We start from the raw sequence: 26,428 nt of genomic DNA, 5'->3' as shown, positions 1-26,428 counted from the left end.
AGCGCTCCCCCTCCACTCGGCGCCGCACTGCCAGCGCCCTCCCAGCCCAGCCGGCCACATCTGGCGGCTGCCCTCCCTTGTTTCCGCTGCATCCAGACTTCCTCCGGCGGTGGCTGGAGCTACGCATCTGGGGCTTTAAACATACAAAGGCTTTGCCAGGACCGGCGAGAGCTGGCGGCGGCGGCGAGGGCTGGGGGCCGGACCATGCGCCGCTGAGCCGGGCAAAGCTGAGGAGACCGAGTCGAACAGCCCCTGGGGGCGCAGCGCTGCGCGGAGGAGCAGGCGCCAGCCAGGCGGCGACGCGGCCACACGCACCGAGCCAGCCACCCCCCGGCCCCCTGCGGGCGCTCTGCGTCCTGGGCTGCCTGTTGGGCCGCGCCACCGCCGCGCCGTCGCCCATCATCAAGTTTCCTGGAGATGTCGCCCCCAAAACGGACAAAGAGTTGGCTGTGGTGAGTTCCGAAGCGAGCCTCATCCAACCGAGTTTAGACAAACTTCGGAGGTGGAGGAAGGGCCACCCCTCCCCCATCCCCACGGAGGGCACAGAGCGTGGGGGAGGGGCTTCAGCAAACAGCATGGGGTGGTCTGGTTCGCAGGAGGAGGGGGTGGGGAGCTGTGGTAAGAGTAGAAGCCCAATTCGGCAACTTTCGGGACACAGCGGGGGGCGCGGGGGGTGCTTTGGCAAACCGCTGGAACGGGCCCCCTTTGCAAATAGTAAGGACATGGTCTAGTATCCGGGATTTGGCAAAGGGGGGCGGCTTTGTATACATCTCTTGGACACATCTGGGGGGTTGGCTAACGAGGCCGTTGGCCAGCGTCCTGCTAGGCCTTTGGCAAAAAGCCTAAAGGGGTCTCTTGCAAACGGTGGAGGATCCTTTAAACCCCTGTGGGACTTAGAGAAGAGGGGCCTTTGGCACACAATTTGGATACGTTTTTGCACACGTGAGGGTGGGAGCTCTGGGCAAAGCGGAACTTTGGCAAACGCCTGGGAACCTTTGGTACACATCTGGAGAGGGGCCTTGGACAAACCGCTCCCCGGCACCTTTTGGCAAGTATTGGGGGCAGGAGGGAAGAGGACAGCGCTTTTTCCAGTGGCTCAATGAGCAAGTTGGTCAAGGAGGGTCAAGGGTTGGACCTCAGAAAGTTTCCTCGAACTTCTCCAGAGGGGTCGGAGGACAGAAGGAGAGAATTGGCCGGCAGGGCGGAGGGAGGGGCGGCACGAGGGCCCTGGCGCGTGGGGCGGGGGCGGACTGAGGCCGGCTGGGGTCGGAGAGCGGCCAGGGAGCCCTCCCTCCTGGCGGGGCTCCGAGCTGCGGCTCAGATGTTGTTTTGCGAGCGCGCGCGCGGGGGCGCGCGCGCCTGGCCAGAGGGGCATCCAGGCCACCACATTGCACAAGCAGAGATGCGGGCAGCTGAAGGACACTCCCCCTCGCCCTGTAAGCGCCTCGGGCTGGGGACCCCTCAAGATGTTCTTTCCAGCGCACAAGACATCTGCCACGTATTGCTTCAGCCACCTTAGAAAGCCCCTATTCTCCTTCAGCGTGGTCCCCGAACTGCCCAGGACAGGATCTTCGTGCCCCCTGGTCACCTGGGGGGCCCCTTCTCTGGATGTGACACCACCCCTGCCCCCTTTCCAGCATCTAGGTCCCTGCCTTCTCTGGACAAATGGGTTGGGAGACCTTACATTTTTAGGGGGCTATTTTTCTCAAGGGTCTGGAGGTGGTCTGCATAATGAGGGGGCTATGGCTGAGGGGGAGGGTGGAGCTTTGGAGCACTGACAAAGCTACCTGGGTCCCCATGCTTTCTACAGCATATGGAAGTCCATGGTGCCCAGAGGCAATGCAGTGGGGACCGGGGCTTGAGAAGCCAGGCTTTGAACTTAGTCTGCCTGGCCTCACATCTGGGGGTGCACGAATCAACTGGCCTAGTAAATCTTGGGCAAGTGACTTAAGTTTTCTCAGCTGCTTCTGTAAACTGAGGGTAATAATGGTACCTGTCTTGGGGTTCGAGGAGAGGTAATCTTAGACCCTTTGAAGGGTACCTGGGACATGGTAAGTGCCCAATAAGTATTAGTCATTATATTGTTATTATCATTATTATTATTATACCCTTTATTCCTTCTTTCCCAACTACCCTCTCAAACAAGGTTAGGGCCCCAGTAATGAGATCTCCTGATTTCTCCCACCATTCCTATCCCATATTTAATTTTTCACTTATTTGTGGTCCATCAGCCTCCCCACACTGGGATTTGAACCCTAGAGACTAGAAACATCTGTCGTGCTGACCACTTGACCCCCAGCACTAGCACCAGACTTGGCACCTGGTACGTGTCAAAAAGTATTTGTTCAACAAATAAGTGAGCTGATTGGTCCCCGATGCCCTGCAGGGGCCTGTTTGGTTTTGGCCTCCGTTTGGGCAGAGCCTGCTGCACAGGACCTGAAGGACAGGACTGTTTTCTTCTGGGAAATGGCAGATTCAGGATTTGAACCCAGGACTGACTGCTGCTAGAGCTCAGGCACATAGCCCTTGAATCTCTTTAAAGAAAAGTGAGGAAAGTAATCCCTATGTCATCAGCAGTTTGGTGGATTAAAAGAGGTGATGGAGGTATAGAGGGGCGGTAGAGAGGTACAGTTCTTAGCCTGGCCTCTGGAGCCAGTTTGCTTGGGTCCAAATTCAGTTCTGCCATTTGTGAGCTGTGTGATCTTAGGCAAGTTTCTTAACCTCTCTGTGCTTTAGTTTCCTCCTGTATGATGGACTGTCTACATGATCGAGTTGCTGTGAGCATTCAATGAGTTAACACAAGCTGACGTTAGTGCCTGGGCCCATAGTAAGCACTCAACATGTGCTCCCAAGCCGTGCTCTCTACGGCTTTTATGTCACTCGGCTAGTGGGTGACAGAGCTGGTTTGGGAACCTGGGACTCCGCCCAGTGCCCTTGGGTCCCTGACTCCTTTGATCAGTACTCTGCCATCCTAACGTGGCTGCCTGTGCCGGGGTGCTTACTTCTTCCAGCAATACCTGAACACCTTCTATGGCTGCCCCAAGGAGAGTTGCAACCTGTTCGTGCTGAAGGACACGCTGAGGAAGATGCAGAAGTTCTTCGGGCTGCCCCAGACGGGTGAACTGGACCAGGGCACCATCGAGACCATGCGGAAGCCGCGCTGCGGCAACCCCGACGTGGCCAACTACAATTTCTTCCCCCGCAAGCCCAAGTGGGACAAGAACCAGATCACCTACAGGTGCCGGGGCAGGGCTGCGGGAGGCAGGGCCCTGGGCCGAGGGACACCGCGACTCGTTGCGCGTTGCCTCCCCGCTCCGGGGACCCGCGAGCTATCTTGGGAGGACTCGGCCTCTTAAGGAGCTTGCATGCGGAATTCTTAGGACCTGGAATAAGACAGACCAGGACTTGAGTCTCACGCTTACTGGCTGTGCGGCATTGGACTCCTTCCTTTTCAGCGCTCTGAGCCTTGGCTTTCCAATCTGCCAAATGGGGTTAAAACGAAGCCTTACTTACGGCTTGGGAACTGGATCATGTGTATAAAGGGCTTTCAGTGTCCAGCGGGTAGTAAGAGTGTAATAAATGCTAGTCACTATTATTATCAGATGAGGTCATTGGGGCGGGTAAAGGGAACTCGATGATTGGCTGCTAATTGGGTTTTTTTATTGTATTATAGAGTTGTTATAATTGGTTGTTAATTGGGCTGCGGGCTCCGTTCCGTGCGGCTCACGCTGGACCCCGAGGATGAGGTCTCTGTGCTGCGTCCCGTAATGCACTATCTACACCCCCATCCTTCTTCCTCGGCCAGAGGGAGGGAAGAGACGCCTGAGGCAGGGCCTGAAGATAACAGGCTGATCTGAGGCACCGCCGGACCTCAAGGCACTCTGGGCGGGCTCTCCTCCCAGGGAGCTCTACTCAGCATGCACACACGTTGTCTGCCTGCGCATCCACACTCACATGCACGCGCTCGTGCACACAGACGCACACACCCCTCCCATGTATGCACACACTTGCATACACACACACCCTTGCGCACACACTCACAACATGCATAGGTACGCTCACGTTCCTTTGCATACCCGTGCACACTCACGTGCACTTCTGCCACCTCCAGGATCATTGGCTACACCCCTGATCTGGACCCCGAGACAGTGGACGATGCCTTCGCTCGTGCCTTCCGAGTCTGGAGTGATGTGACTCCACTGCGGTTTTCTCGGACCCATGACGGAGAAGCTGACATCATGATCAACTTTGGCCGCTGGGGTAGGCAGAAGAGGGGCCAGCAGGGGGGTCAGCGCAGAGACAAGGGGGCGATCCAGACATCAGAGAGCCACAGGGGACTCCTTTCCAGCTTAGCTAGGAGGGTGGAAGATGCAGACACTGGAGAGCCGCGTTGATGGGAAGGCAGTGACGTGACTCCCTGGAGGCGGTGTGAACCTGAAAACATACGGCTCCCCATCTCCTGTCCAGTATGGTAGTCCCTGGATCCGTAGGGCTACTTACTTTTAAATTAGTTAAAATTAAATAAAATTTGAAATTCAGTTTCTCCGTCACACTAGTTAGATTTCAAGTGCTCAGTAGACACATCAGACTATTAAGTTGGGCAAAGAACATTCCCATCATGGCAGGAAGTTCTACTGGATGACACTCAGAGACACTGAGGAACTCTAGATATGAGAGTGGGTCAGATGGACCAGTGTAGACATGACAGTAAGTGGAATAGAACCCAGGGTCCAGGGCACCGTGTGTGTTGGGGTAGGAACACTGACAGTAGTGTAGACACGAAGGTAGGCAGTGTAGACATTGTGAGTGGTATGTGATGAGGGTAAGTGGCACAGGCACAGGAGACAGTGTAGGCATGTGGCCCTGGGTGGCAAAGCGGTTATGAGGGTTAGTGTTGTGGCCACGGGATAGTGTGACATGAAGGGAGGTGATATGGCTAAGAGAGAGCAGTGTGGATTGAGGGTAGATGGTATAGACACTGTGGACAAGGAGGGTGGGTGGTGAGGAGACTGGTATGATAGTGTAGGTGTGTGGATAGCTGTACTGTCATTGGCAGTAGTGTAGACAGTGAAGGTTGGTGGCAGAGATTCTGAAGGCGGTGTAGACTTGAGGGAGTAGTGTAGACCATAGGATGGTGGCAGTCAAGTCAGCAATACTCTAGACTCACTGTGTCCCCAGTCCTGGATAACCCAACAGGACAAGGGAAGGGGACAGATGCTAGGTGGGCTAAAGGGCCCCAACCATGGATGGCGTGTGCTTGGGTGTCAGTGCCCAGCGGGGTAGCTAGAAGCTAAGATCCAGTGTGTTTCAGAGCATGGAGATGGGTACCCTTTTGATGGCAAAGACGGGCTTCTGGCTCACGCCTTCGCCCCAGGCCCTGGCGTTGGGGGAGACTCTCACTTTGATGACGATGAGCTTTGGACCCTGGGAGAAGGGCAAGGTAAGAAAGTGACCATCCACATGCCCAAGCCTCCTCGCCGGTCCTCTGCATGCCTTCCTGTCACCTAGCAACAAGGACTTTGGCTTCCCTGGCAACCGCGGACCCCTCCATCTGCTCAGATGGGAGGGGGAGGGAGGTCACACACCCTGGTGAGTCACAATCCTGGTCTTTAAAGAAAGGCCTGGAGAGGTTCACCCTCCACCCTGTGTGGCCCCTCAGTGGTCCGCGTGAAGTATGGGAACGCCGACGGGGAGTACTGCAAGTTCCCCTTCCTGTTCAACGGCAAGGAGTACACCAGCTGCACGGACACGGGCCGCAGCGACGGCTTCCTCTGGTGTTCCACCACCTACGACTTCGACAAGGATGGCAAGTACGGCTTCTGCCCCCATGAAGGTGAGTGTCCTCCTGGCCCCAGGCCTCCACCTTCCCGGCCTCCACACTCCCCAGGCCTGGCACTGCCAGTCAACCAGTGTCCCCTCAACTTCCTTCAGGCCCCATGTCCTGATCTGAGCCATCACTGTGCCCCTCTCGTCTGTTCCGTTATTCAGTTAATACTTTCATTAATTCAATTCCTTTTCTTCTTTAAGTTTTATCATTAGTAATAATATTTTTGAACTCACCAGTTTGATGCACTAATTAGTTTTTGCTAACACGCGTTAGAAGAACTTAGAATGATTAAAATGCCCAGTGGATCTCTAGAGAACCACTCTCTACCCTCCAGCAGGATTGGAGGTTCAAGGGCATAAGGAGAGGCTTGGGGGTAGATGAGAAACCTAGCAGTGGGATTGGGAGACAAGACTCAGACACCAAGGCCTGGTACCCAGCCTGGCTTGGGGACGCCAACCTGGGGAATTTCAGCCATCACTTCTGGTTCTGATTTGGATTCTGAGTATGTGTGTGTGTGTGTGTGTGTGGGTGTGGGTGTGGGTGTGGGTGTGGGTGTCTGGGAGCTGTTGCGTCTGCCTTTCTTGGTCTCCATCTGTCTTTGCTTGTGGCTGCATCTCTGTGTCTTGGCAAAGGCATTAGGTTCGACGCAGTATTTGTGTGTGCCTTTTTGTCAGTGCTTCAGACATAAGCTTCAGATATTTTGAAGCAATGTAGAGGGAAAAGTTTTTAAAAAGGTGAGAGTGTTGACATACACACTCAATCCTTTTTCATCTATCTATCCTTGACACACTTCATAATCAGAAATCATAAAAGGACAGCATACGTATTTCATACTCTATCAAGTCATTGTGTTTAATGATTCTAGAGATTGAAAGCTGAGAAAGTTTGGGGAAAAGGGGAGAAAGTCCAAAACCTTTTAAAATACTTTTTTAAAGTATTCACTATCCCATAAAGACTCCTCGATCTATAGATGCCTCTGTCTTCTTGGCTGTAATTTTACATGTTTGTGAATCTCTGTGACTTTATTGCAACTGAACCCTAAGTACCAGCCATGTTGACAGAAGGAAAAAAACAAAGACCTGGTTAACTGTGTTCCTGTTTACGCTTTTGGTACCAAAGTGCACGCAATACTTTGTATTAAGTAAGAGTTCAAGGCATTGACCATCAGTAAGTCAGAAATATTTAAAACCAAAAATATCTAATGTATCTTGCATTTCCCGGTAGGGATTTGGATGGCGTTAACCCTCCCATGTGTCAACCCCTGTATTTAGAACAGAATGTCTTGATAATAGAAGTAGAAACAGCTGGAATTCATAAGTTAGGGAAGGGTTTTTCCCTGCCCTGAACATTAGCCATTGATTTGGTCTTTAGCCAGATGCAAGTACGCACGACATGCACGTGTTTGGGTCTTGGGGCAGAGGTTCTGGTTACTCAGCCCCTCCTGACTGCTGAGTCAGCGTCTGCTTCTCTCCATCCCTTTGGGGGCAGGATCTGAGAGGAGATGGGGGCTTCCTGGGTGGTAGAAATGCAGCTGATGGAAGGCCGGAGGTGGAGACTGGCCTCCATTGAGGTTAACACCATCCTGCCCACCGTGGATGATATATTTAACAATTGCCTTTCCCACTTTGAGGTCACCAAGGCATCTGGCCTCAGTGTTACTTCCTCCATTCATCCCCTTGTTTCTGGCGTTGCAGGAGGTCACTTGGTTGGGGAGACAGGAGCAGTGAGGGTATGGGGCCCCAAGACCTGCGCTGGGGGCGCCACGGACTGGGCTCAATTCTGGCCATGGCGGAGTTAACGGGGGCTGGTGAGGTCACCTCTGGCGCCGGAGTGCACAGATGGTCCTTGTTACGCACTGTGGTTTTGCTAGTTGGCAAATCCAAAGACACACCATTTTGTAGCTTTAGGGTGGATGAGGGTATGGGGGAGCAGGGGAAGAACCCAAGACAGACAAGCCCAGACTCTTAATCCCACTGTCTGCCCTGAACTCTCCAGTCATGGCCCATGTCTTGGGGAGGGCAGAGTGGGAGCCTGGGGCGTGTCTTGAAAGGTCCCCCAAAACACCACCTCCCTGTCGTGCCCTCCTTCTCCTGTCCTCCTCCCTCGTGCAGGGACTGCAGCATCCAGGAAAGGGCCTGGGGTTGAAAGGAGGTGAAGCTTTCTCTCTGTGCACGAGCGTGTGTGACAGACCGAGGAAGGGAGAGATTGCGGTTAAGTGTGTTTTGTAGTTTTCAGTTACAGCCCTCATCCAGTTTTTCCGTTTCTATGACCATAAGCAGTTCTGGAACCAGCTTCTGCAAACCTCAGTTTCCCGATCTATCAAATGGAGAGACTCTTGCCATCCTGCCCACCATGGATGATATATTTAGCAATCCACAGGGACGTGGGCAACAACCAGGCAGAGTGGACAGTGACCCTGGGGCTGGCGCAGGGATCTGAGGGCCCCACTGTGTGCCAGGTGTTAACTATTTTATTGGTGGTGTGGAGGGGGCCGTCCATAACGTCCCAGGGGAAGGATGGGGTTGGCCGTGTAGGCAGGGGTAATTACACCCTGGGAGCTCAGAGGAGCAGCAGTTTACCAGCCAGGATATATGTTTTTTTAACGTTTTACCAACGCTACAACTTCCCTGGTATGAGCGGGCAGGTGGGCAGCAAGCCAGCTCTGCGCCCATGCAGGTGCCCACCCGTGGGCAGGTGGGCGGTCTCCCTCACATTCGCACCCTCCCCCTCTCTCCTGCACCCCAGCCCTGTTCACCATGGGTGGCAACGCCGACGGACAGCCCTGCAAGTTCCCGTTCCGCTTCCAGGGTACATCCTATGACAGCTGCACCACGGAGGGCCGTACCGATGGCTACCGCTGGTGTGGCACCACCGAGGACTTTGACCGTGACAAGAAGTACGGCTTCTGCCCCGAGACCGGTAGGTGTCACGCCTCTCCCTGTCCTTCGATAGCAAGCCCACGGGAGCCCTGTCCCCACCTCCTTTCCCCAGGACCGGGGCGCTAGTCAGGGTGTGTAGCAGCTGGTCCAGCACAGACACCAAAATCAGGACAGACGCTGTGCACCAACAGCCAGTTCAGCTGAATCGGTTGGTGATATCTAATGTCAGGTCCACCCAGGACCCTCTGAACGACCCGCACTCTCGCAGCCTCCCTGGCAATTGTCTCTTCCTTTCTCTGATCTCAATGTCTCTGTTGCCTGCCTTTCTTTGTCTTAGTCTGCATCTCCTTGGTCTCTGCTTTTCAATGAGGACTCCCTCCCTCCTTCCCTTCTTTTCTTCCTTCTTTCCTTCAGCAGACATTTGCTGAGTCCCTGCTCTCTGCAGGAGACACAGGTAGGTCTCCCATGAGACCGTGTGTGATGGAGCTCCCGGTCTCGGGAAACGTGTTGACACCTTCAGCTTTGCCCAGCCCCCTTTGCCTCTAGCCGCTGTGGTCCCATCCATGGGAGGCTAATTAAAGCTCTGGAATCTGGCTGCCTGGGTTTGCATCCCAGCCCTGCCACTTCCTAGCAGCATGTGCCCAGGCAAGTTACTTAATCTCTCTGAGCTCCAGTCACCCCATCCATGAAATGGGGGGTAACCTAGGGTCCCAACCACACAGGGCTGTTGGAGGGGGCCAAGCGGGTGAGCAGTGTGTAAAGCACTTGACCGCGTGCCCCGGACTGAACGAGTACTCAGTAAGCCTGGTTTGTTAATGGCCGCATCATATCATTGCTCCCTGGCGGTGGCCCCAGACCCCTCGCTGCCCGCTGACCCATGTCCCTAACCCCACAGCCATGTCTACTGTGGGCGGGAACTCGGAAGGTGCCCCCTGTGTCTTCCCCTTCACCTTCCTGGGCAACAAGCACGAGAGCTGCACCAGCACCGGCCGCAGCGATGGGAAGTTGTGGTGTGCGACCACGGCCAACTACGACGATGACCGCAAGTGGGGCTTCTGCCCTGACCAAGGTAGGAGCCCTGGCCATTGGGCAAAGACACTGCACACCCCACCCCGCCCGCGACTGGGCTGGAAATCTTCCAGAGTCCCCACCCACCTCAGCCACAGACACTGCCCCCCAGACACCCACCTCCCTGGTAGAGACACTGCCCACAACAGACCCGCCCACTTGGCAGAGATGCTGTCCGTTCCTCGTGGAAACAGTGTCCCTGCCTTGGCCTTGTTTCTCCGGGCAGAGACATGGCCTCTGAAATAAGACCCCGTCCATCCCAGTACCCGATTCCTGGGTGGGAACCAGCTTTCCCGAGGGGATGCTGCTTTTCCCTCCCACATCTGTACCCCTCCAGGTGGGGCTGTCAAACCCCAAAATGTCTCAATGCTGGGCACAGGGAGCCCTGCCCCAGAGAGATGATTCTCCTGCGAGGCATTCTCACTCCAACAGAGAGCTGCCTTCAGGGAGCCAGGTGGGCAGAAGAGAGGAAAACAGGAGGAGTCTCATCCTTGCTCTCCCCACCCTCCATGCAGCACGGGGAAGCGTCCACAGCCCTCCTGCCCCACGGGCACCATCCTTTGCCAAGTTGTGAATGGAGGGGTCCTCGTCAGTGCTGGATGTTGAAAACACAGCTACCTGGGACAGTTCTCTGCCCTCCAGGACTCACAGGCTGGAGCGAGAGAGTGACCAGGAGACAGGTCATGACCGTACTGTGTGGTCATTGCAATGAACAGAATCCTTGGGGGCACTGTGCCCAGTCTAGGCTGCAGGGCCCACTGTCATTGGGTTCAAGGCCCCAGATGGCCAGGTGAGCGTGCTGGTCCTGGGCCAGCCAGAATTAGGTCAGCCTCTCTTTAAGTTACTTTTCTTCTTTTTACTCTCAATGAGATGGAACTTGGAGAACGCCAGCTGACAGAGGCTGGCCAAAGGAGTTTTTCTCATCCTCCACCAAGTGCCATGCTAACACATATCCTGATTTTACCTGCTGCAGTCTCTACCTAAAGGTGGGATTCTCCACCTGCCAGAATGGTTTAAGGCTCCAGAGCAGGTGTGCACCCGGCGGGCGGTGTATTAGTGTCCTAGGGCCGCCATAACAGAGTACCGCCAACCAGGTGGCCTCAAACAACAGAAATGTATTCTCTTGCCCTTCTAGAGTCATCTAGAAGTCTAAAATCAAGCTGTGGGTAAGGCCACATTCCCTCTAGAGGCTGTATCCCTCCAATCTCTGCCTCTGTTGTTATTTGGCCTTATATGTTCATCTCTAAGTATCTTCTTTTCTTACAAGGACATGGGTCACATTGGATTAAGGGTCCACCCTACTGCAGTATGGCTTCATTTTAACTTGCATCTTAATTTATCTGCAAAGACTCTATTGCCAAGTAAGGTCATAGTCACAGGTACATGGGGTTTGGACGGACACAATTCAATACACAACAGGGTGTGACAGTAGGGTTTGCCCACTGTCTGGCTTGAGCTTTTGGGCAACGACTCCAAGTGAGAATCTTCTTACTGCTTCCCCTGGAGCAGAAATGGTGGGCCCAGGGGTTACCTCTTTGGAGAACCCACAGAGCAGGTTTTGTCCTTAGTCTTTATAGAGAAACAAAGAGCCAGGAAACAGGATTTTTAACAAATGGGACTCTACATAGAGGATTTGCCGATGCTACGTGCTCCCCTTTATAGCACACGTGCAGCCCACCTGGAAAGGGACAAGCGGACTTCGGTTGACTCTCCTTGAAAACAATAGGCATGGTCTGTTAACCCCAGAATTCTTGGGAGAAGGAAAAATCAGTACATGTCACCTCCATGCTCTCAGTTCCACCATGGGCATGTCCTCAAATGTCCCCATCGCCAGGGCCAGGCCTGACTTCTCTCTCATCTTTCTCCCTGTCTCTCTGTCCCTCCTCCCCTCCCTGCGGGCCTCAGGGTACAGCCTGTTCCTTGTGGCAGCCCATGAGTTTGGCCATGCAATGGGGCTGGAACACTCAGAGGATCCCGGAGCCCTAATGGCCCCCATTTACACCTACACCAAGAACTTCCGCCTGTCACATGATGACATCAAGGGCATTCAAGAGCTCTATGGTAAGCCTCAGCTTGGGGTCCCTGGGGCAGGGATCTGGGGAGGTCATGCCACTGGGGATGGAGGCCCAGGGAGTGGAACCATCCAGGTCCCATTTGTCTAGGACTGCAGGAGACAAGGGCAGGAGTGTTAACCTGGTCTGGGTGTGTCAGAGCAACTCTCCAAGGGGGCCCTTGGACAGCCCTTTCCTTTCCAAATAAGACCAGTGTCTGTGCCCCACTTGGTTCCCCAGAGCCATGCTGTGAGGCAGGCGGGGCAGAAATGGGCTCTCCATTTTCTAGGCAGGTCAACTGAGGTCTGAGAAAGGTAACCCTCTGGCCCAAGATCAACCAGGTTTATGCATCCAAGTGAGGTTTAGAATCCGGGAGAATTAACTAAACACAGGGTAGAGTTTCCCCCCGTGCCTGGAATGACCTTAGTGATACGGGGGTGCAAGTTTCTAGTCTTCCTAACGTTTCTTCTATTTTAACACGTAATAGGATCAATGCAACTAGTACCTGAAACTAGGGATTTTATTTATATTAATGCTTACAGTGAGGCCAGAGTTTACAAAGTAACTCCATTTAAGAAAAAGAAAAGTAAATATATAATAGTACTGGTGGTACCTGGACAAAGCTGAAATCATGAAACTGGCTCTGGAGTGATGAAGTGTGGGGAACACTGGACTCGGGGAAGAACTGCAGTAGAGTGAGAGGCTGTGGGTTCGAGTGCTGCCTCTGCCACTCACCAGCCTCAAAAGATGGAGCCGGTCTTTACCTCTTTCGACTCAGTTTCTTCATCTCTAAACTGCGGCTGGTTATCCTAAGGAGTGAAGGAGGTGCCACACCCCCAGTGCTGGACACACGAGTATCCCCTCTGACCGCCGTGACTCTCTTGTGGGCTTACTAACATGAGCTTTGGGTTTAAATATTTGGGCAAGTCATATACAACCTTTCTGGGCCTCAGTTTCCTCATCTGTAAAATGGGGGTAATAATGATGCCTACCTCTTAGGGATGTAGAGAGGACTGATTCTGAGGATGTCAGGGAAGAGCATTTGTAAAAGGCGAAGGGCCACAGGATTCCGGTTTCTGTTCAGTCTCCCCTCTCCAAGTCCAGGCCTCGTCCCCCGTCTTCCCTGGGCTGACACCGAGGCCAGAATACTATTCTTCTGATGCTTCGCAGGTTGGGTGGGCCAGCCTCGGGGCTCAGCCTGGTAGGGAGAACCCCTGGAGCTGGGGAGAGTCTGAGTCTGAGGTCAGGTGTCCTCCCCCAGGGGCCTCCCCCGACATTGACACTGGCACCGGTCCCACGCCCACACTGGGCCCCATCACTCCTGAGATCTGCAAACAGGACATCGTCTTTGATGGCATCTCTCAGATCCGTGGGGAGATCTTCTTCTTCAAGGACCGGTAAGTGCGGGATCTTTGCTTCTTGTCCTCCTTGCCCTCTGCCTCTTTTCCGTTATTCTCGTGCCCATCTCTTGCTCAAGGATCCCACTGTGGGCTTCACAGAATGGCCTGTATGAGACCATTTTTGCTGCGTGTCAGATAGATCCTGGTGGCTACCACAACAGGCATTTCTTGTGCCCTCTCCTAGTCTGTGGGTCTACTAGGTGCCTTGGCTTCGTGCTGCAGTTTGGTCTCAGGTATGCTCTGCGTGTCACTCATTCTCCTGGGATTAGCGGCTACTTGTGGCACATGGCAGGAGCACAAGAGGCCAAATCAAACCACACAAGCACATTTAAAGACTTCAGTCTCAGCATGTTTGAGAATATTCCACTGGCTCAAGCAAATCACGTGGCCAAGCCCAATACCTACCCTAGGGGATGGTACTGCATAGTCGTGTGACAACACACGTGGATGTATACTTCTAAACTAGGGATGGAGGAAAGAATTAGGAACAATAATCCAGTCTACAACAGGCCTTCTTCTGGAATGGCCTTGACCTAGAATGTTCTATATATGGGGAGCAAGTAACCACAGAGTAGAAAGAAGTGGTGTCCTTCGTGCTATAAATAAAGGCCCCGACTCAATCCATCAGGGCTGAGACTCACCCAGCTATCCTAAAGGCAGGCAGAATCTAGGACTACATTAAAGGGTCCATCCATCATCCATCAATCCATTCATCTATCTGTCCATCATCCATCCATCTATCCATTATCTGTCCATCCATCATCCATTGTCCATATCCATCATTAAGCCATTCATCATCCATCCATCTGTCCATCCATAGAGCATAATAGCTGAGAGAATGGTTCTGGAGCCAGATTGCCTGGGTTAGAATCCTGGACCTGCTACTAACCAGTTGCATGATTATAGGCAAGTTAATTGTGTATCTCTTTTTTTTTTTTTTTTTTTTGCGGTATGCAGGCCTCTCACTCTTGTGGCCTCTCCCGTCGTGGAGCACAGGCTCCGGACGCGCAGGCTCAGCGGCCATGGCTCATGGGCCCAGCCGCTCTGCGGCATGTGGGATCTTCCCGGACCGGGGCATGAACCCGTGTCCCCTGCATCGGCAGGCGGACTCTCAACCACTGCGCCACCAGGGAAGCCCTGTGTATCTCTTTTTAACCTCAATTTCCTCATCTCTAAAATGGGATGAATATTCCAAACTATCTCACAGGGCTGTTGTAAGGATTAGGTGAGTTTAGTGCTTAAAACAGTGCCTGACACAGACTAAGTTCGTTCAAGTATACTAGTTGTTATTATCGACAAATAATTACTTGCCATCTACTGTGCCAAATCCTTTGCTAGGCTTTGGGAGCTGGGGGTGCAAGGTGTTGTTCCAGAGGTGGAGGGGCTGCTTAATGCCTGAATCGGTGTCTTCAAAAAGAGGTCAGTGGATCTCCCACACAGAAACCACCTAGAGTGTGAGGGTTAAACGTGTGGGTTTCTGTCCTCACCCTCAGGCCCTCTGACTGGAATCTCTGGGAATGGGTCCCAGGCGTCTGCATTTAAGAAAATTTCCCCATGGGAATTCCCTGGCGGTCCAGTGGTTAGGACTCTGAGCTTTCACTGCCGAGGGCCTGGGTTCAATCCCTGGTAGGGGAACTAAGATCTCACAAGCCATGTAGCACAGCCAAAAAAGAAAAAAAATTTCCCCAGTGATTCTGATGCACATTAAAGTTTGAGCACCCCCAGTCTGGTTTAGGGAATAGAGGCATAGAGGACAGACATGGCAGAATGAAAGAGATGTGACTGCAAGAGACATTAGTGAAATGCTTTGTGGACACGTCCAAGTGAAGGAAGAGCTCTGCAGGTGAAGCAACGCTCAAGGGGAAACGTTAAAGGAGAAGCAGAGGCGGATGGACGAGATGGGACTGGCAGGGTGGGAGCGTGTTTGAGATGAGGGAACTGCAAGAACAAAGCCGTAGAGATGTGAAAGTTCCTGGCTTTTCCCGGGAGAGCCTGGTGAGGCTGAAGATGTTCCAAAAACTCTTGTGAAGGGGCTCCTCTGCTTCAGGCACTGGGCTAGGTGCCGGGGGGCGGATGCCAGTAGGGAGAGAGAGGGCAAGAATACAGAGCGAGATGAGACCCAAAATGCAATGAGAAGTGAGGTCCATCAGGCCATGAATGCCCAAACCAGGACGTGTACCAACAGATGTCAGTGCTGTCCTGCAGCCCCCATTATAGGGCTGGGGAAGAGGTGAGCCCAGGGGCCCCGTGCCCCGGCACCACCCTTGGTCTGGAGCACTTCTCCCTAAAGAAGCCCTGACCACACGTGCAGATCTGAGTACAGAGTTGGGAAAGGGTGCAGTGCCTAGGCCCAGGTTGGAGCCATCCCTGGCCTGACACATCACACTTTCTTTCAGAAGGAAGTTGATGAGTGTTTAACGGACTCCTTGAATTAATCAGTAAATATTTAAGCTCTGGGCTTCCCTGGTGGCACAGTGGTTGAGAGTCCGCCTGCCGATGCAGGGGACACGGATTCGTGCCCCGGTCCGGGAAGATCCCACATGCTGCGGAGCGGCTGGGCCCGTGAGCCATGGCCACTGAGCCTGTGCATCCGGAGCCTGTGCTCCGCAACGGGAGAGGCCACAGCAGTGAGAGGCCCCCGTAGCACAAAAAAAAAAAAAAAAAAAAAAAAAATTTAAGCTCTGACCATATGCAGAAATTGGTGCTAGGCATTGTGGGGGACAAGAAAGGCAGTATTGTAGGATAATTAAACTCAGACTTTGGAGTCAGATGTGGATTTGAATTCTGGTAATTCCATTACCTCTCTGAGCGTCATTTGCCAAATAAGGATTGTGATACTTTCCTGTATCAGGATGTTTTGCCTGCAAGTAACAGAGAATCCCAGCTGAAACCAGCTTAAACAATGGAAAGAAATTACTCCCACGTGGTGCAAAGTCCAGGGGTAGGGCTGCCTCCAGGGGCAGAAAGAGGGTCACTGATTCAATGATGTCTTCGTCCACTGCTCTGCTTGGCATTGTCTTCATCCTAAGACTGGGTCCCTCAGGGTCACACAATGGCTGCCAGTAGCAACTGGGGCTATAAACTTCCTTGCAAACATCCAGCAGAAAAGAAAGAGAGAGACAGATCTCCAGATGTGAAATATAAGTGTATGTGTTCAATCTTATTGTGCCAACATAGGACATATGGCCACTGCTGAATCAATAACAGTTGCCAGGGAATGCTAAGCTCCAATAGGCTTAGATCAGTGGTTCTCAAACTTTGGCATGCATTAGAATCATCTGGAAGGCTCTTAAGACACAGATTACTGGGCCTCAAGCCCAGAGAGTCTGATTCATGGGTCCTGAGTCGGGTCCAATAATTTGCATTTCTAATGAGTTCCAGGTGTTGGTCTGGAGATCACACTTTGAGAACCTGTAGCTTAAACTCATCAGAATGGGGATTGGGTCCACCTATAGGAAAGGAGGGGCCATAAATGTGGGAATTTTGTGAGGAAGGATGATAGGGAAATAAGATAATAGATGCTGGGTAGACCACTGAGAGTGCATATTATCTTAAAATATTGACATTGAAATTGACATTTTACAAGCCACATAAAGTGCTTGGCACTTAGTAGGCCCTCAATAAACGATGGCTCTTTACTACTCCTGCCAAAGTGCCTGAATCCATCATTTGAATTCAGGAAATACTTTTCATCGCCATCAGCCTCTGCCTGAATTGGCTTTGAGTCTGACAGGAAAGATAAGACACTTAAAAAAACAGACAATCAAACTACTCTTCTGGGCACTCAGTGTTGATGATTTTAAGAGGCTCAGAGGAGGGAGAACACAGTAAGGGACAGAAGTAGTTAGGGAAGGCTTCCTGGAGGAGGGAGCAGGTGGGCGAGCAAAAGGTTGCTTCCCAGCCCTGGCATCTTGCAGGGGGGGTTCTGCCCATTCTCCAGTCTTTCTCCACCCTTTCTCTGATCTTACCTCCCCGCCTCCCAGGGGATCATCCAGAGATGTTTCTGAGAGGGCTTATAGAGGCATGTGCGGTTACAACTGCAGAGTGACTGAAGGTTTGGTTTCCTGTGTCCCCTTCCCCCACCCAGGTTCATTTGGCGAACAGTGACACCACGTGACAAGCCCATGGGGCCCCTGCTGGTGGCCACATTCTGGTCTGAGCTCCCGGAAAAGATCGATGCTGTATACGAGGCCCCACAGGAGGAGAAGGCTGTATTCTTTGCAGGTGTGTGGGAGGGGAACTGCCTGGCCCTGGGCTCCAGGCGGCACTGCACCGTGATTCCTGTGCACTGGTGGGTGTTCCCTCCCCTTTATGGATCCACTCTTTCAACCATCATCTGGGAGATGGGTTCAGACACCCAGCATCAACTAGCACTGGCCCACAGAACGACCATTTCAATAACCTTTTAATCCCTTTTCAATCCTTCTGATTCCTTTTCCAGAGGGAAAATGACACTTTAGTTCTGGTGTCTTTAACACTTTCCTAATGCTAGTGCCTTTGGCAGATGACAATTTTAATTAGAATTTTTTCAACACCTATTTGTTTTCATTTTTAATGTTTAAATTTATTTCTATAGACTTCAAAATGAATTCCTTGAAAGCAAAACGTTAATTCGAGTTAAGTAATATGAGGAGACTCTATATAAGTGGTAAAAATCACCGAGGTAGGGTCACATGGGTAACATTTGGGAAACCCTCCTCATTTAATCTTTATTCGAGCACCTATCATGTGCCAGAGGTGCAGCCCCTGCTCTCAGGGAGCTCATGAACTAGTGGGGGAGACAGAAAAACAGGCTGTTATGAGGGAGCTCAGGAAGGGCTGTGGTGGAGGCCCAGGGGTGGCTTCCCGGGGGCGCTGAAGCACCACGGGTGCATGTTCCACCAGCCGGCTTCCCAGCTCCTCCAGCCCAGAGTGATGAGGGCAGCTGCTGGCTCACAGGGGACCTTTGTGCAAATTAGAAAAAGGTGCCTCTTCACAACAGGTGTGGCACTTAGAGTCTCTGGCTTGGTAAGTGGAGCCAGGCTAGGACTCACTCCCACTTACCTTCTTGGCCAGGGACCTTCCATAACCGATTTGTAAAACCTTATATGTGGACCCTGATTCCGGACACTGAATGCGGAACTGGGCAGAACTTGTGTCCCTGCTGAGAAAGGCCACAGTGGGGTCCCTGGCAGATGGATGGTGGGAGGAACAGCCTCCAGCACCTGCCACCAGCCCACCCTCTTCTTCCACCCCAGGGAATGAATACTGGGTCTATTCAGCCAGCACCCTGGAGCGAGGGTACCCCAAGCCGCTGACCAGCTTGGGGCTTCCCCCTGATGTCCAAAAAGTGGATGCTGCCTTTAACTGGAGCAAGAACAAGAAGACGTACATCTTCGCTGGAGACAAGTTCTGGAGGTAAGGGAGGGCGGTGCGAAGGAAAGCGGCACCACCAGCTGCGTGGACGGAGAGAAGACACGGGCTTTGAGCCTCCTGGGTTAAGTTTGGAGGCTGGTGGACCATGGATGCCCCCTCTCTGGTCCCTAATCTGCCAGGGTTATTGGCCCTCTGAAAAGTCACCAAAGGGTGAGCTATTCTTGGGCACATTACTGGTACAATTCTGGTTAGATCCTCCTTTCCCTTCTCAGAAGTCTTTGAATTGGGCCCATGTCCGTCTGGTCTGGAGCCCCATATTTTAGAGTGAATCACTGAAGAAGGGAGTGATAAAAATAAAGATAATAGCTGCTACTCTGATGCTATGTGCCAGACACCATTCCAAAGGCTTTATGAGGTGGATATTATTATTACTATTCCTCCCACTTTATAGGTGAAGAAAGAGGTTCAGAGAGGTTAAGTGTCTAGCTTAAAGTCACACAGCCAAGTAGTGGCAGGCTGGGATTTAAACCCTGGAATTCTGGCTCCCAGAGAACATTCTTCACTTTCTACACTATACCTGAGATAGTGGGGTCCCAAGAGATGGGGGTGGTGGAGGCAGGGATGGCAGATAGCAAACATAGGATGAAAACTGAGACGGGTGTCCACTGGAGCCAGCATCCAAATCCAGCCTTATTGAAAACAGCGGCACCCTCTGGCCCATCTGCCACAGGCTCAATAGCTGTGGGCACAGGCTGGCGGGGGGCCAGTGTGGAAGCAGGTAGCTCTCTGCTCCAGCTCATCTAAAGGGAAGGATCTGATTCTGAGAGGCCACGGTCAGGCCTGAGGTTCAGGGAGCCTGATCACCAGGAAAGGTTAGTGAGAGGCAGCCCAGCCCTCAGGAGTTTGATTTTAAATCTTCACATTTCCTAGGTGAGGAATCTGAGGTCCATAGAAATGAACCAACTTGTCTTAAGTTATTTATAGGCAAGTGTGTTGGCCACAGATTATAGGATTATAACCGCTTCTTCTGGCTTCTAACCCTGGGCCCCCTGCACTGTACCCTCAGGGTCATCGGGTCGGTGGGGGAGGGGTGGTCTTCCTCCTTCCCTCCTAGCGTCCCCATGTTTCCTCCCGTGGCTGCATCTGGACCTTTGTCTGCCACCCCTGGAACAATCCTGCTTCCCTCCCAAGGCCTCTCTCCTCGCGTCTCCTCCCCACCACCCGCCCCCAGCTGCCCTGCATTCAGGAGCTGTTTATGTCCCAGGCTGCCGTGGCAGGGTGGAATTCCAGACATATTGCTAAGATACTTAGCAACTTAAGCTGATTGATATCTCAAGCCTCAAGAAAGGAAACAGTCAGCCAGGAAACCACGGAGCAGGCACTCTGCCCACAGGCTCCAGAACACTCTCAGGCACACGCACATACTGTGGAAGGGCATCTCGGCACAGTAGGCACTCCGAATCTCCAGATCTTAGAATCATGCACAGCAAGAGGCCCAGCCTCACAGAGCAGAATCATAGAACCCTTGTCTTTGAATCATGGTGTTGAAAGGACATTTATAATCACCGTCCAGTACGTACGGTGAATGTAAACATATGAGAACAGACGTGTCCATGCGTGCGCATGTGCGCGCGCGCACACACACACACACACACACACACATACACACACACACACTGATGCTCACGCTGTGGACCTTGCTGGGTTTTGGGCAGAGTTATCTGCTTCCCAGTCCTTTTCCACAGCAAGCCCACCTCACAAAGCCTGGATCTGGGATGGACAGCCTGCTCTACAGAGGAAGTTCTGTGAATCTTCCTTCAAAGCAGCAGAACTGAAATATCTATTGGAGGATCTGGGCGGGGTTTCCAAAGGAGACAGATATTTTTCCCAGGAGAGATAGTTACTGAGCCCGAGACATTGGTCCTGGTGGAGTCTGCCGATGCCCAGGCCTCCTTTCTGGAGAAGGAGAGAGCGCTCCAGAATGACAGAGGACGAGCACCTGCTTCCAGATTGGCCAAACCCTAAGTCATGCCAGGGGGTGCTCAGCCCTTGCTTCTAGAAGCTTCCACTAAACCCACAATAATATATTCAATATCACCTATGTACCAGGCAATTACCTAGGTGCTGGAAGACAGCTGTCAAGAAATAGTCGCTCTCTGCCTGGTGGAACTTAAATATCGTGAGGGGAAGAGACATAAACACATACAAATAAAATAGTGATGGCTTTTGTGATGGGACCTGTACCACATCCCAGGGCTGTGCATTTCACCTGTATTTCTCATTTAAGGTAGATGCTATTATTAGCTCCATTTTCTAAGTGTAGAAACTCAGGCTGAAGTGCCTCAAGGATATACCTTTGAAAAAGCTTGGACACAAATGTCTGTGTTCTTTTTTTTTTTTTTTTTTTGCGGTACGCGTACCTCTCCCTGTTGTGGCCTCTCCACTGGCGGAGCACAGGCTCCGGATGCACAGTCTCAGCGGCCATGGCTCACGGGCCTAGCCGCTCCGCAGCATGTGGGATCTTCCCGGACTGGGGCACGAACCCGTGTCCCCTGCCTCGGCAGGCGGACTCTAAACCACTGTGCCACCAGGGAAGCCCGATGTCTGTGTTCTTAACACCTGCTCTGCACTGCAGTTCTACAGCCAGAAGGGAGAAGTTCAGAGGGTCACACAGAAACCTTTCAAAAGAGTGTACCAGGGCTTCCCTGGTGGCGCAGTGGTTGAGAGTCTGCCCGCCAATGCAGGTAACGCGGATTCGAGCCCTGGTCTGGGAGGATCCCACATGCCGCGGAGCAACTGGGCCCGTGAGCCACAACTACTGAGCCTGCGTGTCTGGAGCCTATGTTCCGCAACAAGAGAGGCCGCGATAGTGAGAGGCCCGCGCACCGTGATGAAGAGTGGCCCCCACTCGCCGCAACTAGAGAAAGCCCTCGCACAGAAACGAAGACCCAACATAGCAAAAACAAATAAATTAATTAAAAAAAAAAAAAAAAAAAAAAAAAAAGAGTGTACCAGCGAGCAGGAAAGGAGGCTCCCAGAGGAGGCTCTGGGGACAGAGAGGAATGTGAAAAGGTGTGGTTCTGTTCAGAGCCAACATGTTCTGATGGCTCCATGCTGTATTCTTCCTGGAGGAAAAGAACTTGGAAGCCAATTGGTTCACTTCTCCGAGCCTCAGTTCCCTCATCCATCAAATGGGGTTGCTTCCTGCTGTCCCTACCTTCCGTGGGTAGAGTGAGAAAGAAATGAGGGCAAGTTCAAGGACACATAGCTCTCAGCCATCATCACTCTAGAGAATGTAGTTTGGGAGGTCAGTGCAGGTGACATGGATGGATTGCTAGAATTTTGAGCTGGGAAACTTGGTTTTGGTACCCCAGGTCATGAGGAAGCATGCTAGGTTTGGCAAGAAGTTTCATGACAGAACTGGGGTTAGGAAGGCTTTTCTGGCAGTCCTGAGGGTGATGGGCAGAGGGGGAAGACCCCTGTAGAAGGGGACTCAGAGAGGAAGCTGTTTTTGGCATCTGGGGTGGAGGTCGTCAGGCTGGCTGTGGGGAAGAAGAGAGTCAGCTATGAGGCTGATGCTTGGCTGTCACCGGGATGGCATTCAAACACAGATCTATCTAGAAAATCAGCATCATGAGGGCAAGACTTTATCTTGTTGATTACAATATCCACAGCGACATAGTGGGAGCTCATTAAATATTTACAGAATAATAAATATATTGAGTGTAAGTGGAGAAGCAATGGAATCAAAATAACCCCAGCATTTAAAAAGTTCTCCCTCCAAATTAAAAAGACACAGATGTTGCTAGCCAGAAAGAAGAATACGCCAACTAATACTCAAGGTATTTACACAAATTAAAGGCAGAGCCCAAGATAACGACTTGCCCTGAGAACTGCAGTTGGGACTGAGGTGGCAGGAAGTCGCCCTGTGACTGACAGGGCTTGGGTTCACACACCACCTTGTACTGTAACCTCACTGTCCCAGCCAAGATCATCGCCCAGGATGTGGACTGTCAACTCCACCTGACAGGTGAAGAAGCAGTATTTGTCCAAGCTGAGCTGTGAAGGGCAGTGATGGGGCCGGACCCTGTCTCTGGGCTCCCGGGCCAGTGCTGTTTGTACTGCAGCAGGGATCAGAGTTTGTAAGGGAACTAACATTTCCCAGATACCTACCCAGTACCAGACACTGGGATAGGCACTTTGCATGTTTTACTCTGTTTCACATATGTGTTAATTAAATACATTAAATTAATTATAACCCATTTTACAGATGGTAAAACTGAGGCCCAGAGAGCAGTTTGCTGCCCTGAGCCAGACAGGCTGGGGTTGGACTCCCACTTAGAAACTGGGTGCCCTTTTTAAGCCTCTGGTCTGTAAAATGGGTATTATGGTAGTGACTGTGTCTTAGAGTTGTCGAAAGGATTGAGAAAGTATATGGAAAGTGGGTAACACACTGCTTAAACGTGAGCAGTAATCACAAGATTGTTTTCATGGGACTGTCCAAAGTCACCTAATTAGTGAGTAGTGGAATTAGGATTTACCCAGGTCTGACTCCCTGCCCCTCAGCTCCAGTCAGTGGCCTCCCTGAAGGGCTAGGTCTGGCTTCCCAGGCTCACCCAGGAGCCATCATCCTGGCCCTCCCATCAAGTTGGGAAAGGGCTGGCCTTTAGGGATTCCCACAGGTTCACCATGGCCATTTCCTTGCAGATACAATGAGGTGAAGAAGAAAATGGATCCCGGCTTCCCCAAGCTCATCGCAGATGCCTGGAACGCCATCCCTGATAACCTGGATGCCGTGGTGGACCTGCAGGGCGGGGGTGAGCTGCCCAGGCCTCTGTCCACTTTCTAGGACTCCCTGCCCCCCAGCCAGGTCCCTGCTCCTCGCAAGCACACACTCCCTTATTGTGCAGGAAAGCATGCGGCGCCCCGGGAAAACAAACCAGCCCCTTCAACCCAGTGCTGGGAAGGCATCCAGACCCCTGACCTCTGCTCACTCAGCTGGCTCCAGGCAATAAGACCCAGAAAGGCCCCTCACAGCTGCAGAGCCTGGAGCCAGGGAGCAGGGAGGGCGGGAGGCCTGCTGGGAGCGAGAAACCTGGGCTCAGTGCCCTGGATTCATTCTGGGGTTTGATCCAAGCCCTTTTGGGTTCCGCAAGAGGCCTTGTGACTGCTTCCCATTAGCAGAAGGATGGCTCCATTTGAGACAGCACAAACTTTGTTAGGCCCTGCTGCTGAGGTGGCAGAGATATCCCATCGGCTCAATTTGTCCCTGGTCCCTTGCTGAATGAAACACCAAACCAGCGAGGGATAGAGTTTGGAGTTTGGAAACCATATTCCTGAGGAGGCTTCTGGGAGGTCTCTAGGGCCCTGGAAATGAGTCCAGTTTGGCTTTTTAGAGGAGATTTCAATTAAATTTCACAAAGATGCTTCTTGAGTTCCTATCACACGCTAAGCACATGGCCCTGACCTCCAGGGGCTAAAGGTCTTACATGTCCAGGAGAGAGCAGCATACAATCAGGTGCTAGGTTAAAGATTATCTTCAGAAATAAACGTCTACTGAGCACCTACTATATGCCAGGGTTTGAAAGGAAGAAAATGAGATCATATATGTTAGGAGTAAGAAATTCCAAAGCCCACAGGGGCCAAGCTGGTGGCATGAATAAGTGAAGCAGGCAAGGCAGACAGTAGGGAGTAGTGGGGTCTGTGGAGCACCAGAGAGCACATGGCTCATTTTCAGGGGACAGTTGCTTCTCGGCTTCTGGCGATCTCTGCCCTGCAAGAAAAGGGAAGCAGTGTTATTAGATATTCTAACTCTTTTAAAAGGAAGTGAGAAATCTTGTATTTTCATATGAAATTTCCAGATGTTTACATGTTGGCCAGTTATTCAAAACAAAATGAAACAAAAAACTTGTGTGAACTAAATAACACCAATCTGTGGGCCCAATGGGGCTAGCAGCCTCCTGGTTTGCCACCTCTGGAAAAGGAAAGTGCCTAGTTTGGAGCTTGTGCTCAGTGGAGTTCTGTTATTTATCTTAATTATAGCGTATATCATCTCATTTAATCCTCAGAAGCCTTAAGGGGTGGTATCGTTATCCACATCTTAAAGATGAAGAAACAAAGACTCGGAGAGCATAATTCCACAGCCGTTTCCCTTCTTCCAGCCTCACAGGGGTCTCCTGTGATTTTTTTTTTTTCTTCTCTCCTGTGATTTAAAAGCTTCTTCCTTACAGCAAGCAGACTTGTCAAGCTCTCGGGAACCTTCCCTGTGCCGTCATGCCTGAGGATGGCTTGGTCACGGCCTCTTCTCTTTCTCATCCCAGGTCACAGCTACTTCTTCAAGGGCGCGTATTACCTGAAGCTGGAGAACCAAAGTCTGAAGAGCGTGAAGTTCGGAAGCATCAAGTCCGACTGGCTGGGCTGCTGAGCTGTCTCTGCCTCCCCCAGGGCCTGCCTCTCTATCACTCTCTGCACACCGGGCCCTGAGCACCAGGGAAGGACCCGGATGGGCCTGGCAGCCCTCAGCTCTGTAGTTAATCAGCATCCTCACTCCCACCTGGTAACTTAAGAAACCACAGAGTGGCTCTGCCCTGTGCTCCAAGAAAGGTCCTGATTGTACCCGTCCCAGGTGCCCCTCCCCCTCCACACCTCACCAGCCCTCCAGAGCCACCCCCAAAGAGATGCTTTGATATTCTCAATGCAGCCCTGTCTTGGGCTGCCCTGGTGCTGCCACCCTTCAGGCTCTTCTCCTTCCACAACCTTCTGTGGCTTTACAGCACCCTTGGAGCCAACAGAGACTGTCTGAAGAGGGCACTGGTGGCCCGACAGCCTGGCCTGGCATGGGGCAGTGGGAGAGGGGCACGGCCCGGTGGCCACGCCAGACACCTGGCCTTCTCACTGCTGGCTGCCTTAGAACCGTCCCTACATTAGCAGTTTGCTTTGTATGCACTTTGTGTTTTTTTTGTTTTGATCTTTTTTATTTTTCCACTTTGAAATTGCATTTCCTGACAGAAGGACTCGGGTTATCTGAAGTCACTGCACGATGCATCTCAGCCCACGTAGTGATGGTCCCCTTGGTCACTCTATTTAGTATGTCCCTCCTCTGTCACTTACTCCACTGGATGGAGGAAAACCAAACCCTGGCTCCTCACCCAGCTCTCCCCCACCCTCTCCCTTCAGCAGTTTCCCCGTGGGAAAAATCAACGAGTATGAATAAAGACACCGATTGAGTGGCCGTGTTGGCCGGCTGTTTTAGCAGAGACTAGAGAGGGGCCCCAGCCCCAGCCAGAAGAGGAAACTTAGAAAGTCTAAATCTCCGCTCCCTGCAGCATACAGGTAACACATGCTGGAAAGGTCACAAAGATGCCCAAATAAACAGCGAGAGACCCAGGGTGGGTGAGCTGGAGTCCCTCTGCCCCGTGGAAAGAGCCCTGGAACAGCAGCGTTTCTGTTATTTAATTGCAGGGCCTTGTTCAAGGTTTCCTCTCTTCTTGAGTCTCAGTTTCTTCGTTGACAATAACACCAATTCTAATACTAGTAACAGTGAACAACAGTAATACCCCTTCCATTAATAGAATGCTTACTATATGCCAGGCACTTCACGTGCATCACTTCATTTAACCTTTATAGCAACGTAAAGAAGGGAGAATATTATTAGTCAACTTTTATTGATAAGGAAACTAAGGCTTGGAGAAAAGTGATTTTCCCAGGATACCATAGATACTGGGTAACATCCTGACTCAAGGCCAAAGATGACCTAGAGAAGGAGCTTTAGCTGGAAGCTGAGTATCTCCCTCAGCAGCATTAACCTCCACCTCCCCCAAAACCCTCTAAGTAAACTCAGCTAGGGGA

At 52.0% G+C, this 26,428-nt stretch overlaps 1 protein-coding gene across 1 annotated transcript; it reads left to right on the top strand.

Moving 5' to 3' along the window:
• The first annotated feature begins 334 nt into the window (after positions 1-334).
• Positions 335-26,235, top strand: MMP2 (matrix metallopeptidase 2). Its single transcript, XM_007459450.1, has 13 exons — positions 335-452; positions 3,012-3,238; positions 4,112-4,260; positions 5,312-5,440; positions 5,660-5,833; positions 8,573-8,746; positions 9,602-9,775; positions 11,680-11,835; positions 13,087-13,222; positions 17,313-17,449; positions 18,463-18,622; positions 23,288-23,397; positions 24,901-26,235. The coding sequence occupies exons 2-13, from the start codon at positions 3,087-3,089 to the stop codon at positions 25,002-25,004; spliced, it is 1,755 nt and encodes a 584-aa protein (XP_007459512.1). The 5' UTR covers positions 335-452; positions 3,012-3,086; the 3' UTR covers positions 25,005-26,235.
• Positions 26,236-26,428: the final 193 nt, after the last annotated feature.

Source organism: Lipotes vexillifer, unplaced genomic scaffold (assembly GCF_000442215.2).
Source record: "Lipotes vexillifer unplaced genomic scaffold, Lipotes_vexillifer_v1.1 scaffold342, whole genome shotgun sequence".
Lineage (NCBI taxonomy): Eukaryota > Metazoa > Chordata > Mammalia > Artiodactyla > Lipotidae > Lipotes > Lipotes vexillifer.
This window is presented reverse-complemented; position numbering and strand designations above follow the sequence as displayed.